The sequence below is a fragment of the Clytia hemisphaerica genome, unplaced genomic scaffold, assembly GCF_902728285.1.
Source record: "Clytia hemisphaerica strain Z4C2 unplaced genomic scaffold, Clytia hemisphaerica genome assembly, whole genome shotgun sequence".
Lineage (NCBI taxonomy): Eukaryota > Metazoa > Cnidaria > Hydrozoa > Leptothecata > Clytiidae > Clytia > Clytia hemisphaerica.
Window position 1 is genome coordinate 403,651 of NW_027103372.1, and position 17,451 is coordinate 421,101.

General features: G+C 36.3%; 2 protein-coding genes across 2 annotated transcripts; one reads left to right on the plus strand and one right to left on the minus strand.

Annotated features, from left to right (window-relative positions):
- The first annotated feature begins 3,238 nt into the window (after positions 1 to 3,238).
- LOC136823472 (VPS10 domain-containing receptor SorCS2-like) lies at positions 3,239 to 11,859 on the plus strand. The gene is made up of 2 exons (XM_067079667.1): positions 3,239 to 3,367; positions 8,328 to 11,859. The coding sequence occupies exon 2, from the start codon at positions 8,382 to 8,384 to the stop codon at positions 11,781 to 11,783; it is 3,402 nt and encodes a 1,133-aa protein (XP_066935768.1). The 5' UTR covers positions 3,239 to 3,367; positions 8,328 to 8,381; the 3' UTR covers positions 11,784 to 11,859.
- A 2,967-nt stretch (positions 11,860 to 14,826) lies between these two features.
- Positions 14,827 to 16,010, minus strand: LOC136823495 (uncharacterized). The gene has a single exon (XM_067079686.1). The coding sequence runs from the start codon at positions 15,939 to 15,941 to the stop codon at positions 14,916 to 14,918; it is 1,026 nt and encodes a 341-aa protein (XP_066935787.1). The 5' UTR covers positions 15,942 to 16,010; the 3' UTR covers positions 14,827 to 14,915.
- Between the last annotated feature and the right edge of the window lie 1,441 nt (positions 16,011 to 17,451).

Below are 17,451 nucleotides of genomic sequence, written 5' to 3' on the forward strand. Positions count from 1 at the left end.
AATTTTTTGTTTTCATTTCGAGTTGTATGGTTTTATAACTACAGGTATGTTCGGGAGATTATGACGAGCATACTCTCGGGTGCCTAATAGCCGAGGGGGGGGGGTTAGAAAAATCTCAAAACTTAATAAGATTTTTTTTTTTAAAAATTCAGGCACGGTAGAAACGGGGCTTAGTGATTTCCATCGGCTAATTTATGCAGTGCTTAAGACCAAGTACACGAAATTATCTCCGAAAATTATCAAATATAGAGATTATAAAAATTTTAATAAAAATAATTTTTTATATGAACTAGAACATTGCATTTCCAGTAACATTTTGAAAATTACGATCAGTTTGAAAATGTCTTTAATATATTGTAAACAGGCATGCTCCACTGAAAACCAAATTTCTCAGGGCAAATAACAAACCTCATGTCACAAAAGACTCAGGAAGGCTATCATGATAAGGTCCCATCTCAAAGCGGTGGCTATAAAATCTAAACAGCCTGAGGATAAAGCTATCTACCAATCGCCAGAGAAATTTGGTTGTTCAATTAAAAAAAAAGCAAAGAACTTTTCTCAGCAAAAACAATCAAAATTCCAAAATTTTTGGGATGCCATAAAAACTAATTTTTCAGATAAAAACTGCAAAGCTGAAGGAAAGATTCAACTGCTAGAAATGATGTTTTACATACATCAGATGAACATGTTGCCAATATTTTTAACACTATTTTAATAGGATCACTGAACTCTTGAAATTCCATCTTGGTCAAATCAATCTACATCCCTGAATTCGGATGATACTTCTGATGTTAACTTTTCAAAATCATCCAAGTATTAAAGAAATAAATCGAAACCGAAATTCAGACCAAATTTTTGATTTCACCAAGGTTGAAGAGACTGAAGTTCTCAAGGTCATTTTGAGCTTAAACAATTCTAAATCTGTAAGCGGGACAATACCGACTCGTATGCTTAAGATTGCTGCAAATACCTGTGTACCATTTTTGACCACGTGCTTTAAACAATGCGTGGAATCTGGAACTTTTCCTGATCGACTTAAGCTTGCTGACATTATTCCTAGTTTAAAAAAAGGCTGTTTGACGGACAAAGCCAATTATAGACCGATAAGTTTACTCCCAGTTGTATCAAAAATATTTGAACGCTTGATTGTAAATCAACTCAACGTTCATTTCGAGCCTCAATTTTCTAAACTTCTTTGTGGTTTCAGAAAAGACCATAGCACTCAACATGCCATTTTAAATATGATCAGACAATGGCAAAGTGCTATAGCAAACAATTTAAAAGTGGGAGCGGTCTTGATTGACTTGTCGAAAGCCTTTGATTGCTTGCCCTCTAATCTACTTCTTGCAAAACTCTCTGCTTATGGACTCAGTGAGAGTGCTGTTAGACTAATGCACAGTTATCTCAGCAATCGAAAGCATAGAGTTCGTGTAGGGTCACATCTAAGCTCATGGCTTGATATCTTACTTGGGGTACCTCAAGGCTCTATTCTAGGTCCTTTGTTGTTTAATATTTTTATTAATGACTTATTTTATATTATAAAAGAGATATCAAATTTTGCAGATGATAATACTTTATCATCGTCTGGCCCCAGCATAGACGATGTCAATCTAAAACTTTTGCGTCAACTACGCATAGTTCTTGATTGGTTTAAGCATAACTCAATGGTTGCAAACCCCTCAAAGTTTCAACTCATATATCCTGGCACCTTCAACACAAATCTTTCTCTTCCGATAGAAAAAAATAACATCAAAAGTGTTGATGTTGTTAAGCTTTTGGGCATAAAAATTGACAGCAGACTGTCATTCATTCCTCATATCACCGAGTTATGTAAAAAATCAAACCAAAAACTCCGGGCATTAAGAAGGGTAAGAAATTTCTTATCGGAAGACAAAGCAAAACTTCTCGTTAACTCTTATATTCTTTCACCCTTTAATTATTGCCCACTTGTTTGGATGTTCTGTGGAAAGGGGGGAAATAGCCTGATTGAGAAATGCCATCACAGAGCACTTTGTGCTCTGAAAAATAAATCAATCTCGAACTATGGTACCTTATTAACTGATTGCAACTCTGTAGATATTCATGCACGAAATCTTAAACTCCTCATAACTGAAGTTTTTAAATCTACGCATGGCCTTGGGCCGCGTATTATGCATGGTATATTCACAACCTTGCAATCTCGTTATACACTTCGTTCCGGTCATACTCTAATCTTGCCATCATATAAAAAATATAACAGTGCTTTTGGAGTCAATACGTTTGACTTTAGAGCTGTATCCTCTTGGAATAAACTACCATCTTCCGTTAAATCAAACGATGATCTTAACACTTTTCTTAAAGCTCTAAACGAAAGCGATATACTTTCCAAATGCACATGCAAAAATTGTAAATAGTTTTTCGTTTTCTTTTTCTTAGGATTTTATTTTAATAGCTTTTATATAATATTTTTACGACAGTTGGACTTAATTAGAATTTACTTTTGTATTTTCTAGCAGGTTTTTACCCAACTCTAAATAAAGAATAAATAAAAAAATATAAAAATTTGGAATAAAAATGTGTGGAAAATTTTTAAAAAGGAGCCTAAAAATCCTGGAGAGTCATTTACAATCTATCCACGACCAAAGGGGTCAAATTTCTATTTCTGCAGCTCAACTTACCATTATGTTTTTTTTAATCGACGCGAACGGAAGAGGAAAGAAAAATCGGGGGGTTTTTGCTTTGAGCGGTACGATTGTTTGTGTTTCAAAATCCGAAGCGAACTAGCCGTATTGTATAAGGGTTGCGAAGCGATCCAGACTCCACCTCGATTCGCAAGTTGCTGGCAAAATAAGAGACACTCTAAAATCCCTCTAATAAAGCCGCTATAGAGACGGGACAAGCTGGAGTTTTTACAAGTTCTTATTTGATTTGGTTGGTCGTTAACCAGTTATAAAACAATTTTGTTACTTTTTCTAAAGAACGCGTCATCTCTATCACTTCAAATGACCAATTAGTGAAGTATCTTATAAAAACTCCAGCTCATCCCATAGAGACAGGTTCGTAAGAGCCTTAATGCCCCAAACACACCACATAATCCACGACGGCACAACACCCGCCGCCGCCCACGCATCGCTCTTTTTTTCCTTCTGTTATTCTAGTGTAAATGGTGCCTTAATAAAATCGAACGATATTCGTCGAACGATCGAACATTTTTATTCGAATCCGATCGTCTGTCGAAATCATCAAAACATAAAAATAAAACAAAAACAAAAATGTACAAAGATGGCTTGTTGGTTCTTGGGCAGTTTTGATTTATTTCTTGACAAATTCGGCAAATTTGATTACCTCCGTACTTCTTTATCATAGAATATCCACTTGGTTTTGCAAGGTAAGTTTCGTTCACTAAAAGATAAGAGCACTTCTCCCGCCCGCGCGACCTGCAAAAACCTCTCATTGATTGACCTTATTTGATACTTGATACTTGCTGTTAAAAGTCAAGGGATGATGAAGATCCTTTCTGTCACCGTTCAAACTATTTTTTTCTCCATTTAACAGCAAAATAAACATTTAAAACCGACGAACCGCTGCTTAGATTGCTTAGTTAGATGCATGCCGCCCGCGCGGCAATTTGATCAACTTCAGATTCTAAGTCCGTGTTTCGGCTTCCGGTAATTTTTTTATTAACATCTCTTTAATCACCATAAAAATCTACGGTATAATTTATAAGGTGTCCTTTTTGAAGAAAAAAAATAATAATAATAATAATAAAAATATATTTACATCGTTTTCGTCTATTAATAAAGGTCCGAAAGGGGGGATTAGAGCGTCGTTGTCACCAGGTACCCTCAGTCACCTTCCTCTGGATGACTTTCACCTCACTCAGTCCTTCCTGAGAACTTTTCTTTTGTCTTGTTTGTTTTTGTTGCTGTTCACTGCTAGGGTACACCATTTTAAAACGGCTTTTTTCGCAGTGCTAGCTACCAAACCGAGAAAGTTTTCGTGGCTTCAAGCCAAACCATTCAAGGTCATTTTGATAAAATTATCGGTTTGAAGATGTGATTCATATAGCAAATTTTATAACAAATTTTCGCTTGGGATAGAAGTTAAAGGTACGTGCACAATATAGCAAAACTGCTTCGCTCATAAATTCGCTTCGCAAAAATAGCTCTAGTACGAGCAGCAGAATTAGGGCAAAACAGGGAACTTTCCAAAACAAATTTCTATAAATTGGGGTTGGCATAACAATGTCCTGGGTGGAAAATGTTCGAAAATTTATTAGCTGAGGGACGCTTATTGAGTACCCGAGAGTATTCGGGCAAAACTTCAAATATCTAATGCTTTAAATAAGCTAAATTTCGAATGGTTTCAACCATTTTTACGACCCATAATTTTGGTTAAAATGTTTTTTTTTCAAATAATTTTTAATTAAGGATACGTCAGATACGTACTATTAGAACAAACTCTTCGGTGTTTGAGACCCTTTTTATTATTGAGCAAATTGATAAAGGTCCGAAAGGGGGCATTAGAGCGTCGTTGTCACCAGGTACCCTCAGTCACCTTCCTCTGGATGACTTTCACCTCACTCAGTCCTTCTTGAGAACTTTTCTTTTGTCTTGTTTGACGTCACTCAATCATGATGTAATAAAAATTCCACATGTTAAGACAGATTCATTTACGTCTATCTCGGAGAGGAAAATCACCCTTATAGAACTTCTTGTTATTATGAGCTAAAAATGGTCACGACCTTGAGATTTACTCAGCAGGACTCCCTTGCAACCTCTTAAAGCAACTTTTGACCTAGAAGTTGGCATCGATCTTCAATTGTTTTATAATACACCAAGTATTTTTTTCCTCGAATTTACGTTATACATGAGTTACAGTTGAATGAAAAAACTCGGTTTCTCATTTTTGGACTACAGTATGTCGTAGGTATAGCTAAATGGATTTAAGAATTGTTACTTAAGAAATAGGTTACTTTGATGACGTCAACATTAATGGAGCAGTGCAAAAAGTATTTAAAGCAAGTGACCTAGTTACAATGTATTAAGATATAGATTTTGTTTCGGATGTTAATGAGGAGGGGAAGATAAAACTACAACAGCAGAGGACGACACGCGTACTTCCTTTAGGGTGAACACGACGAGGGTTGTTGGATAGCGGATGTGTAACAGAAGAGGACAACGAGAGTTTTGGGACAGACCATGTGTAAAGACCAGTTCTCCAAACTTCGAAAATTAGAGAGGGTGGGCTAGTTGGCAGACGGATCGGTATTTTGGTATGCTGGCTAATTTCTCATTCATTTACAATAAAACTTGAGATAACACCCCTGAAACACTCTGTGTGGGTAATTTGAATGTCTGCAAACCTTGTCCACCCACATGTATAGGTATTTGAAAAAGGGGCTTAGACACTCTACACCTCAAAGCTTAAATTTGATGAATTGACTCTTTCAGCGACCCAACTTTCAATTAAATCTCGGAATTTTACAACACTAAAATTTCAAGCATGACTTCATGCTCTATTGGTAAATAAGGGGTGTTTGGAGCATGAATGGGTTTATTTATTAGAGATCAACTAATTAGTGATACTGACGTGTAGAAAAAAACTTTCTCAATAAAAGCCTTTCATACAAACCAAAAGTATCTCCAGAATTTCTCCTCAACTTATGTCACTTAAACTTGTCAACCTTACAAAAATAGATTTGTCGTGAACAACACTTTTTTGTGTATTTATACTGGCATACCGGAACTTACACGCGTGATTGATACTAAAAAGAATTTACTTGACTTGTTATGTATCTTTATCTGCGTTTTCTCCCGCGGTTAAAACACGCGGGGTTACGAAGTTTCTAAAAAAACGGAGCTACGTTGGCCTACTGTATATCTATTCATTTTGTCGAAATAATATTAAAAATGACCCTGAATTCGATTTCGACCAATTTCATTTCTTGATCCTGTCCGAAAAAGCTCGTGTTTCTAAAGATAATTCAAGATTCCATATTTTCTCAGGTTCCACATGAACTCGTCGGGATTTCAGTTATCTTTTATCTTAACATGTCAATTAAAATTTCTAAGTGGGATATTTCTCTCATTAATTTATTGATACTGTTGATATAGCCTAGAAATCTAAGATAGTTTGATTCATCCACTAGGATAAATCTGATGGTAAGTTGTGACTGAATAACTATTCCAGGGAAAACTTAAAATCCTTAAGTATAAAATCTTTAAAGCGCCGAAAACGCTATATTGCCACTAGTCTTGCCTTGTGAATTCGGGCTTAGTTAACCAGGCTACTGTTGATACTCTTTTTACGCTCTTTGTTGAGAAAGTTTGCTGGTATATAAAAATTGTATAAGGTACAGTTGTTGGACAATGGATATAAGCTGTTGTAAATCGATTTTAATGGAATATACAATTGATGTACACTCTCTAATTCGACGCTCTTCTATTCGATACATTCCATCATTCGATATAATTTATTGAAAGTCCCCGTCAACAGTAAATACTCTCACAGATGACGCTCTACTATTTGGTACGCTCCCTTATTAGATGAAAATCAAATTAAGAGAGTGTCTTTGCTGTATTTGCAGCTCGGAACCTGCAGATATACTTTTTCCAGGTTTACCGGTTGGGGTAGGTACCGGACTCTCTTTTTAAATTGGGTCAAATTTTACTTTTTGAAAGGAGCAAACCGGGATTGATCCTTTTTTCTCGTTTTTTTTGTTTTTTCTTAGAGGGCTAAAATTACATCGTCTATCTTTTTTCTAACTTATTACATGTAAGTTGTGGATCGGTTTAGGTTGCGATAAAGGAGGAGACAATTTAGATTCTATCTGGGTTGGGGTGATCTGAGACAAACTAGCTTAGCTAACCTCCTTACGCTATTGATGATTCTGATGGACGGGAAATAGAAGCTAAATGATTCCTCCAATCTTACGACACTGACCTCTTTACGGTGCAGAATCGTTTATCGGTCCCGGCTTGTGAACACAGGTGAAAATGTAAGACAAAAAATGTGTCTTTTTTTAGGCTAGACGTCATTCTGAACATGTTGGTGGGGGGTTTCATTTTTAAAAACTTCTCCTTATGTTATGCCTTTCTAGAGTCTCATTTAAACCAAACCTCTACACCTCGCAAATTGAACTTCTCTCGGATACGTCACCATCTCCTGCTCCTTGTTTGTTTTATTTGTGTCAAAAGAGTATCGATCATTCTTGTATGTATGGAGAGTTGAATACAAATGTTATTTGTGATTTCTAGATTTCTTAAGTGCCGAACAAAATAACAATAAAAAGAGGATGCTTGGGTTCAGATTACACTAGAGTCACTAGAATCACTCTACCTCTATTAGTTGCTTTAGTTGACAACTCTCTCTGTGTGTGTGCGTCAATTTGTTTGTGTTCACTTTTTCAAATATTTGAATTCAAAGTGTGATATGAATTGATGGTATGGAAGGTTTATTGTATTTTTGTTTTGAGTTGAATTTAACCATGGAGGTATAAAGAAAGACAGGAGAAGTATGCTATTGTAACCAAGCTCGCCCTACGATTAAAAAAGTTACGATGTATGCATGCTCATAATCTCATATATCGTGCATTTTTAATGAGCTCTTTTATCCATAGGTTAAATCTTATTGGCTCATTTAAGCTTTAGAAATTAGATGAGACGAGATTCATTGTTTCTTACATCAGCGTAAGAAAATATTTGGACTAAAAAAAGGCCTGTAAACTTGGCAATCCTTCATCAAATGATAAGATTTTTCGATCAATGTTTTCTTTCAGGTGAACTCTATTGCTTGATACTTTCCTCCAAAATTCTCCAGCGACTTTATGTCTACAAATTGAGTCTGAAATCGTGTGTGCTTATAAAGAACTTTTCATTTTCTGGCTTGAGAAAATATCTTTTCAAAACAAAATTGAACGGATAGCGAAATGGAACATAAATTTGTTTCGTGGACGAAGTTTTATCTAATTTTCGTATATTAAAAGGCTAGAATCTTCAATACTGATTATTAGAATGTTCAGAGCAAACTTGAGTTCTACTAAAAAGTCTTATTTCATCGGGCGAGCTTAGAATTTCTTTTGATACATTTTATAAAAGAAATCAAAAGACTTTAACGACCAATTACCGACACATTCAACTCCTGTTTTCTTTATACCTCTATGATTTAACAGAGATATAGAAATGCCTTATTCTACAAATTAGTAGACACTACTTGGGCATCGATATTTTGAGAGATTCTATTAAAAAGGAGAAAGTCGCTTTGTCCAAAATTTATATCTTATATCAAATTAAAGCTTTTTTTTCAATAGTTCTATGATTTATTGTTCTTTTCTATTTTTTTTTTAGTTTCACTGTCCAAACAAAAATTATACCAAAACACATGACGAAAACACTTCAAAAATGACTGGTGGAAGTTTATGGTGCGCCGTCCTGCTCATAATCAATCTGAACTTTTCGCGCGCTGTTATTTTTCCCGCGGAAACTGAAGATCATGATTACATCAGCGTCATTGATCGGCAGGATGCTGGTCAGCAAAATAGAGTGAAGCGTTCTTTAGAACAGTATCCATGGCAACAATCTTCGCTTATTGATGGAGTTGACGTCAATACGACGGAATTCGTTATGCGAAATGATTCGAACGACATTGCGTTCGTTTTCTGGAAACATCACAAGACAGACACCATTTTTATCTTGACATGTATGATTGCTAGCACTGTCAGTACCGGTCGCCTTGACAACAAAGGATGCCATACTTTCGCATATTTCTACCAATCCGAAAACCTCGGCGCTAATTTTGTGCGCAACGACTTGACCGAGCCATTTGAAGGTTACTGGCTACACAGTATTTATCTCTCACCTATTGACAAGAAGTTCATTATTGCAACTGACTATCAGAATAAAACTATATTTATCACCCACGACGAAGGAAAGACTTTCAATAAAGTTGAACTGGGTTTTGCTCCCACTTTTTTATTATTCCATCCAACCGAGAAAAACATAATAGCAGCTTTTGATAACACGAAGGACGGACAACAGGCCCTCTTTTGGAGTCGCGATTCCGGTGAGACTTGGCTCAGTGTCACCACAAACGTAAAGAGTTATTTCTGGCAGACAGTCCAACTCGGAAAAACTGGAGAACAGGGCTTCTTTTTCGAGAAACTCGACATATTCGGTGCTCAAATAGACGGGAAAATTACTTCAGCTCTCTATCAATTTCCATTCCCTAAACCAAATGGGATCAACCGTATGATGAGACGAGAAACTGGGCTAGTTCAAGACTCGGTTTACATTGGAGATGAATTTGTTCTGATGCAAAAGGCTAACGATATGAACATTTACATCATTCGACCGAAATACGAGCAGCATGCAACAAAGGTCGTCTACAGGTACCGAAACAGCAAGGATCACCAGCATCATGCAGTCATCAGTACAGATAATAATGAAATCTTAATGGGCGTTTTCCATTTCGACCGGACAGTTACCGTATACTTATCCGATTCTACCGGTACGTTTTTCAATTTTGTTACGGACGATGTCAAATGTAACAAACTAACTGATAAAAATAAAATGCCTAAAATAGACTTTACTCGCGTGAAAGGGATGTCAACCACTTATATCGCAAATAAACAACTAAACGGGACATTCATATCTCTCGATAAAGGTTTTTCATGGAATCCACTCAACTACCAACGCATCAGTAGCACTGGTATTGATCTGAATAACATGTGTACTGTAGGTAAAGACGATTCGGCATGCCGTCTTAAACTACATATTGTTGTTGAAGGGATTTACTCCAGTTTCACCGCCCCGCTCATGTCGAAAGAGAGTGCCCCGGGTGTTATTATAGCCCAGGGTCGAATTGTGAATACTCGTGTCAAAGAGGATGAAATGCTCCACCATGATCATCTAGTTTTCATTTCGACAGACGGTGGTCGCTACTGGAAACAAACTCTTGAAAATAGTTACGCTTATGCTATCCTTGATCATGGAAATGTTTTAGCCGCAATGCCTCTTTCCTTCTCAGTTAAACAAGAAATTCGAGTTTCTCTTGACCTTGGTAAAAAGTGGCATACCTTCTCCAAGACAGCTCGTTATAGTCGCATCACAGCTATTATTGCTGATCAAACAGCTAAGACTTTGATTGTGAATGTTTTTGGATTTCTCAGCTATCAACCACAAGGTTCAGATGTCAAACAAGATCAATGGATTGTCTGGAAGTTCGATTTCTCAAACGTATTGAAACGTCAGTGTAGATATGATGATTATGAGCGCTACTACCCTGGAGGATATGATAAATGTATTTTAGGACAGACGTTCAGCTTTCTCAAAGTGAAGCGAAATCCTGAAACGCAGCTTGCTGATTGTTATTCTCCCCCGTCGCACAATCTTCGAATCAATTATGCTGTTTGTGACTGCACCAAACGTGATTTTGAATGTGATACAAACTATATCCGTGTTCCTGTCGGTTATGATTCATACAATTGTAAATTAGCCAATGAGAAACATTGGACAGGGCACAAATATTGTGATCGTGCTGGTTTCTTTTACAACACCAAAGGTTACAGAAAGCGACAAGGTGACAAGTGCAAAGGAGGTGTCGACGAAAATTTATCTCCAACTAAAAAACCATGTGGAAATTTCATACCGGTCGTAAAAATCAAATCGACTCGCATTACAGTTGGGATTAACGAGAATGTGGATTTTTATATCACGCATAGCGTGCGAAGCGAAAACACAATGTATAGCTGGCGATTTGGTGATAATGCAACCATAGTGGGAACCTTCGATAAAGTCAGTAAAGTGTCCCATTACTACACGAACATTGGTCATTACACGGTGAACCTAATGGCGCACGAAGGTAAAAACACTTACACCGATTCTTTCACCATCATTGTGCTCGATAAAACATACCATAATGCCTACATCAAATATAACGCACCTGTTATAGCTGACCAAGCCAACACGTACACCTTGCAGAGGCTTGGAGGGGCCGATGGCCAGACGGAAATGGAGCCAGAGCACTCACCAAAAATTAAGTTTTTATGGTCGTTCAAAGGTGTTTACAACGGTGCTACCGACTCGCATGAAGCCAATCATACGTTTGGCGAAGTTGGTGTTTACCAAGTGGAATGTCAAATTGTCTCTCCGGTCAACGCACAGACCGTTGTTCGTCTTGTCCGGGTTTACAAGAGCGCGTATGCTATCGATTTATTGTTTTCTTCATATCTTGACCGTTTGAACTCTGGCACGCACACATGGGCAAGTGATTTCCTCTACAAATTGAAGAATTTCCTCGTAAATGATTATGATATTGACAATACAGAAGAGCGCGTCATCACCGAGATCAAATCCACCAACCCGATGCGCGCCCGGGTTACATTTACCGATGTCAAACCGATGGAAGGCCGGGAATATGAATCAGCGGAAAGTATCGCTCAGAGAATATTAAAAGACATAAACAAAAGTAAACCGATTATTCCTGCTTACCGGGTTGAAGATATTCACGTGACCGAGGCGAAAAATCTGGGTTACGTGCATTCGATTAAAAATGGGGAAAACGGGGAAATGGGGACAACTTCGAAAGTTTGGATTTATGTGGTTGTCATGGTTGCATTGATCTTGGTGTTAACTGCTGTTGTTTTATACGTCCGTGTTCGCCGTAATAAACGCGGGCTTTGTTATCTAGGCGGGGTATTTATCCGGAAAGACAAAAGCGATATCATGCAAAAACATTTAGTTATGGATGAAGACTGTGTTGGCCTGGAGGGGCCAGACCTTCCCTCCCATATGTCAAATGAATAAATTTTTATCATTCTTTAGGTATTGTTTACTGTATTATTTTAGAATTTTTTTGTATTCGTAATAGCTGATAAAGTTGCGCGATTTTTGTTGGACGTGCTGACATGATCTTTGAGGGTTACAGATCTCTTTTGATAAAAAAGATTGACAGTCTGTACTTTTTAAACGTTTAAAGTGAAGGGAAGAACATTATGAAAATAGCAACCTAGTTGTAAAGGTAATTCTGGACAGATTATTGTAAAATTTTCTAAAAATGTGTAAACGAAGATGATCAATTAAGATTTGATACCTCTTTTAGATCAAAAGTTTTTCTTTCTTGCAAGAGGTTTCTTTGTTTTGAAAATTATCGCCAATTTGGAACTTTTTTGTAGCTTTTGATCTAAAAGAGATGTTTGAAATCAACGAAATTCAAAAGTGCAGATAAGTATAAGATATATTTTTTCCACATTTTAAAAAATTCTTACAGCAATCTAATCAAGATTATCTTTCCAACAACGTATTTCTTTAGAAATGTTTTTTTTCGCAAATATGATTTTACGTTTTGTATGATAGCTCAAAAAAAGTTCCCAAAAACATTTTATCCTACTGCACCTTCTGACAACACCTAAGCCTACAGAAAAAACTCTGGACTATTTGCTTGAAGTTTTAAATTTCTCCTCAAACCATTTCAGGGTTTCTTGCAATTTTTCATCAAAGCTTTTTCGTATTGAGCCCAAAGTAAACGGGGTAATATTTAGTTTTAAGTTTAAAACTGACATCTTTATTTGGGGCCCCCCAGCGGTTTGCGTGAATGCGTGAATGGGCATTTTCGGTTGCGTGAATGCGTGAAAATTGGGGAAAAAATGCGGGAATGCGTGAATTGAAAAAACTTGCGTGAACGTGAAAATTCGCTCTTTGATTGCGTGAATGCGTGAATCTGGGCTATTTTGTGCGTGAATACGTGAATTTTCCCTTTTTTCCAGCGATCATGTGCAGTTTTCCCGATTTTCCAATGTTTCCCCGATTTTTCCCGAAAATTTTCCGATTTCCTGAAAAATCGGGTTATTGCGTGAAACTCGAGGAAAATTTGCGTGAATACGTGAATTTCGAAAAAAAATTGCGTGATTGCGTGAATTGAGGGTCCGCTGGGGGGGCCTCTTACTTCATTTTAAAGTAAATTTTAGAAAACAGTATTTTACATAAAATGAGAGAGGATTTATAGATTTTATATCATTTTACAAAAGGATTTTTATGTTGATCGAATTTCTTATATATAATATTCATAATCTTACATCAAATTTTACAATTTCATCAATTTATTTGCCTTAGTCGCCTCCCGAGATCTCTAACGACTCAAGGGTAACTTCTTTTGAGAAAGATTAAATTAAAGTCTGTCCAGATATAATTGACAGTGGAAACAAGAATGTCTCTAACTTTTGATAGTCAAATATGATTATAGAATTTTTTTTTGCTTGTTTTAGAGAATGAAAAGCGCTATATTTGAATGTATTTTTGGTTGAAAAATTCGCGATTTTTAGCGGTTAAATTTGCGATTGCAAAAATTGAGCTTTTTTTCTACTTATGCTATAACGTTCATTTTTACACCAGTGGTGGTTCAACCTTAGGTTAAGAAGTTTGTTAAATTTCAAGGCAAACAGAAAAGTCCTTCGGAAGTATTGGGACCCGAAATACCCCTTGGTAGCACTTTTCTGTGAAATATCAAATTTCTAACTTATTACTAAAAACGGGGGTTATGTTATCTTTTTTGAACAGTGCAATTAAAAGTTGGAAAATGTTAAGTGTTGGTGCATTGGTATTATTGGTATCATTGATTATTTCGAAACGAAGTGAAATCACAGTATAATTGTTTTTATTGAAAAGATAAGCATGAACTTATATTACCTTTGTTATTTTTAAGTCATTAAAGAACTTTGCTAATTCCCAAAACACTAAACACAGTTTGGCTATGAGGTCAAAGAGATCGTAAAATGTGTTATGATCGAAAAACTGTTTTATCAATCATATCACTACCCCCGTTTTTAGTAATAAGTTGGAGATTTGATATTTCACAGAAAAGTGCTACCAAGGGGTATTTCGGGTCCCAATACTTCCGAAGGACTTTTCTGTTTGCCTTGAAATTTAACAAACTTCTTAACCTAAGGTTGAACCACCACTGGTGTAAAAATTAACGTTATAGCATAAGTAGAAAAAAAGCTCAATTTTTGCAATCGCAAATTTAACCGCTAAAAATCGCGAATTTTTCAACCAAAATACATTCAAATATAGCGCTTTTCATTCTCTAAAAGAAGCAAAAATAATTTCTATAATTATATTTGACTATCAAAAGTTAGAGACATTCTTGTTTCCACTGCCAATTATATCTGGACAGACTTTAATTTAGGTTTTTCATTTAGAAAACTTCTAATCGGTACACGTTTTTTTATAAGAATTTTAAGAATTTTTGTAGCCTCAGAAGCTCTTATCTTTTGAGTTTAAGCCTAAAAATATTCTTAATATGTTCTTATTTTCACCATATATTTTGTACATTTTCCTAAGAAATTGGCTGTTTTAGAGTTAACAAAGCCCCCGGGGGGTACTTAGGCAAATGAAGGGTACGGTATGTGCCGCCCTTAAGGGTACCTTTTTTGGACTTCCAAAGTCCCACTAAGGGTCGGAAAATTAGGAAAATTTCAACTTTTTACCCCCTGAAAGATCGAAATTTGGTCAAAATTGGTCAAATTTGTCCCGCTAAGGGTCGTAAAATTCCCAAAATTTTCCTATGTTTTCTCCTTTTTAGTCCCGGTAAGGGTCCAAAGTTCGAAAGTCGGGCGGCATCCCCCCCTGTCAGCTCGCAACCCTAGTACCCCCCCCCCCGGGACAAAGCCTTGAAATGTTCTTAAAGCTCTATGTTCTTATATAGTTTATTCTTGTAAAAAACGTGTCTCTGCTGTAGTTTCGATTATGAAATTTTCTCCATTTATATTCCTTACGAAGAAAGTTTCATTCCAAAACTATACGTTCGTTCGTTCGGACAAAAGGTTTGCAAAGTGATTGTACTTGGTAAATGTATATTTGTAATCTAAGATTACTATTCACTATTAAGATCCTCTATGAATTGTTATACCTATATAGTAAAAAGTCCTAGATGAACATTTGTTAGTTCAAAATATTGTTCAAAGGTAGACTACTCATTGATTCACTCCCATCTACTGGTGGAAAACAGACTCTCTGTACTTGTTCTCTCAAAGTCTTCAATCGCATCAGAAAGTTCAATGCACGACAAAAGGGACTTGCCAGTATGAAAAACCAGATAATGTCCCGCATAATATGAACGAAATCACAGTTACATTCTACGCAGATGTTCATGTAGATGACCAAAACAATACAAGGCACGTAGTTCATGATAAACAACACTAACATCCATAGGAAAGTTTTTGTAATCTTCTGATCAGCTTGCGTAAACTCAATCGCCGTGTCCCTGCGACGTCGGAACGTCCCTAAGGTGTCTCCAGGGAGAGTGTCATTTAAATTGTTGTTTTTATGAAGTACATTGGTGCGACTGTCTCGCCTTTGAGTGTCGTACGCTTTTGCGATTTTCAATCGGCGTCGTAATAAAAGCATCGTGATTAACATAAAGATAAGAGTTAGAGCTACTGTCGAGAATGAAAACACGACTAGAAAACGAATATAGCCGATGAAAAAATAAACGATACTTATACCAAGTGAAGCGATCCAAGTACAAACCAAAACGATTTTCATTCGAAATTTTGTTAAAGTTCGATAGTAAAAAAATGGCGTCAAGATAACACCAAGACGATCCAAAGCTAAAAACGCCATTGATAAAACAGCAACAATGTTCGCAAAAAAGAACATAAAATGCATTGCTGATTGTTCTTCGGTTGCTATAGTAGCTACACTCGGGCCCAGTGCTTCCTTAATATGAAAACTGATAGACATTGGATCCGTAAGAATAGCAGTTAACATGTCAGCGATTGTGATATTTAGGATGACCAGATAATAATTTCGTGTCAACAACACTTTGCTTTTTGACAATCCGTAAATAATACCGACTGTCAATGGAGTCGTCACCAGGAAGAGGATTACGGAAAGACCGAAACCGAAGTATGACGCTATCTGAACACCGGAAGTTCCGCCACATTTATTGTCCAGATTATCCCACATTATGATGATGTGGGTTTGTTTAGCAATCGAACTGTATTATTAATGTTTTTCCTATGGGATAAAAATAATACCTTAAGGGTGTAAATTTTCGCGGGGATTATATTTCGCGAATTTGAGCGAATTTCGTCTTTTTCGCAAAACATAATCCCTCGCGAAAATTTTCAAACTCTCATCTCTCTTTAAATTCGCGAAATTTAATCCTCGCAAAAATTAAGTTTCTTTGCACTAAAAATTTTTTCAGCTAAGAAACTCTCTTAAACATGTCTCCATTACTCGAATGTGTCTGTAATTCCAATAAATTGTCACTCCTAGTAGCCGTTTGAGTTATGGAGACTCTACTGTACACATAAAATCTCGTAATCAAACTAACGAAAAATGTGAAAATCTGAAAAAATTCGCCAATTCGCGAAATTAAATCCCCGGGAAAATTTACAGTCAAAGTTAGTCGCGAAAATAAGTCCCGCGAAAATTGAATTATTTCGCGAGGGAAGCTGTCTCGCGAAAATTAGTTGCTGCGAAAATTAATTCCCTAAGGTAAGAAGAAAAGTTAGCATTCTAAGATTTTGATCCACGGAACAAAACAAAAGAGGCACATTCTTTCCAAGAAGCAGGGAAATCTTGACGACAAGAAAAAGCTTTCGAAAATATGCTCCAAAAGGGAAAGCAAGAAAACCACCTCTCTAATAGAGCCAACCAGACAGGACAAGGGTGTGGTCTGTTTCAAACCATAGGAGTACCATGGTTTTGAAAATAAACTGGACCAAATTGAATTTTGGGAGAATTAATTTGTCAAATGACAAAAGACTACCTTAAGGAACTTATTTTGGCGGGAACTAATTTTGGCAAATTTGGCGAAATAAAAGACAAAGTTTTACCCATCTACCTAGGCTGCTTGCATCCACTAACAGATTCGTGCTCCCTATACTACCTGGGGTTTTGTAGAGGTCTGCGATTCAGACTACCATCTACCGTAACTCCGAGTCCCTTAAAAAAATGAAAAGGCAGAAACTTCAAATTAATGGATAATATAACCTCCTCATTTTCCAATGATGTCCGTTCAGTGGCTGTATTTAAGAAGTTCACAGGGTACAATGCACTAACATTTAAAAGTTGAAAAATTCACCAATATATAACCTTGCATGACCAAATGACATAAAAGATATTGAAAGCAAAAATAAAACTTTAGCCACAACATTTTATATAATTCACGAAGAAAATCGCTATATTTATAAGAATTTTGTCATCTGATCAGGCTTGGACATGAATAAAATATACTCTTAAAACAATATCATCAAAAACTCATGAATAGGCTATACTATATTTAGAAACGAGGTTAATCTCAGCATATACGAATGCTTAAATACCATGAAATGTTAATTCTGCAGTTATATTTCCTTGGTTGAGACTTGTATTTTAGATACTGACAGAGTTTTTGATACTGCTGGACCGAACTGGACTAAAAAAATAGGTTAAAAACTTGGAAAAAGAACTATTTTCAGTGAAAGACAAA

What these genes read in the sequence shown, in the direction of transcription:
- LOC136823472 (XM_067079667.1), top strand. Translation starts at nt 8,382, where the DNA reads ATGACTGGTGGAAGTTTATGGTGCGCCGTCCTGCTCATAATCAATCTG.
- LOC136823495 (XM_067079686.1), bottom strand. Translation starts at nt 15,941, where the DNA reads ATGTGGGATAATCTGGACAATAAATGTGGCGGAACTTCCGGTGTTCAG.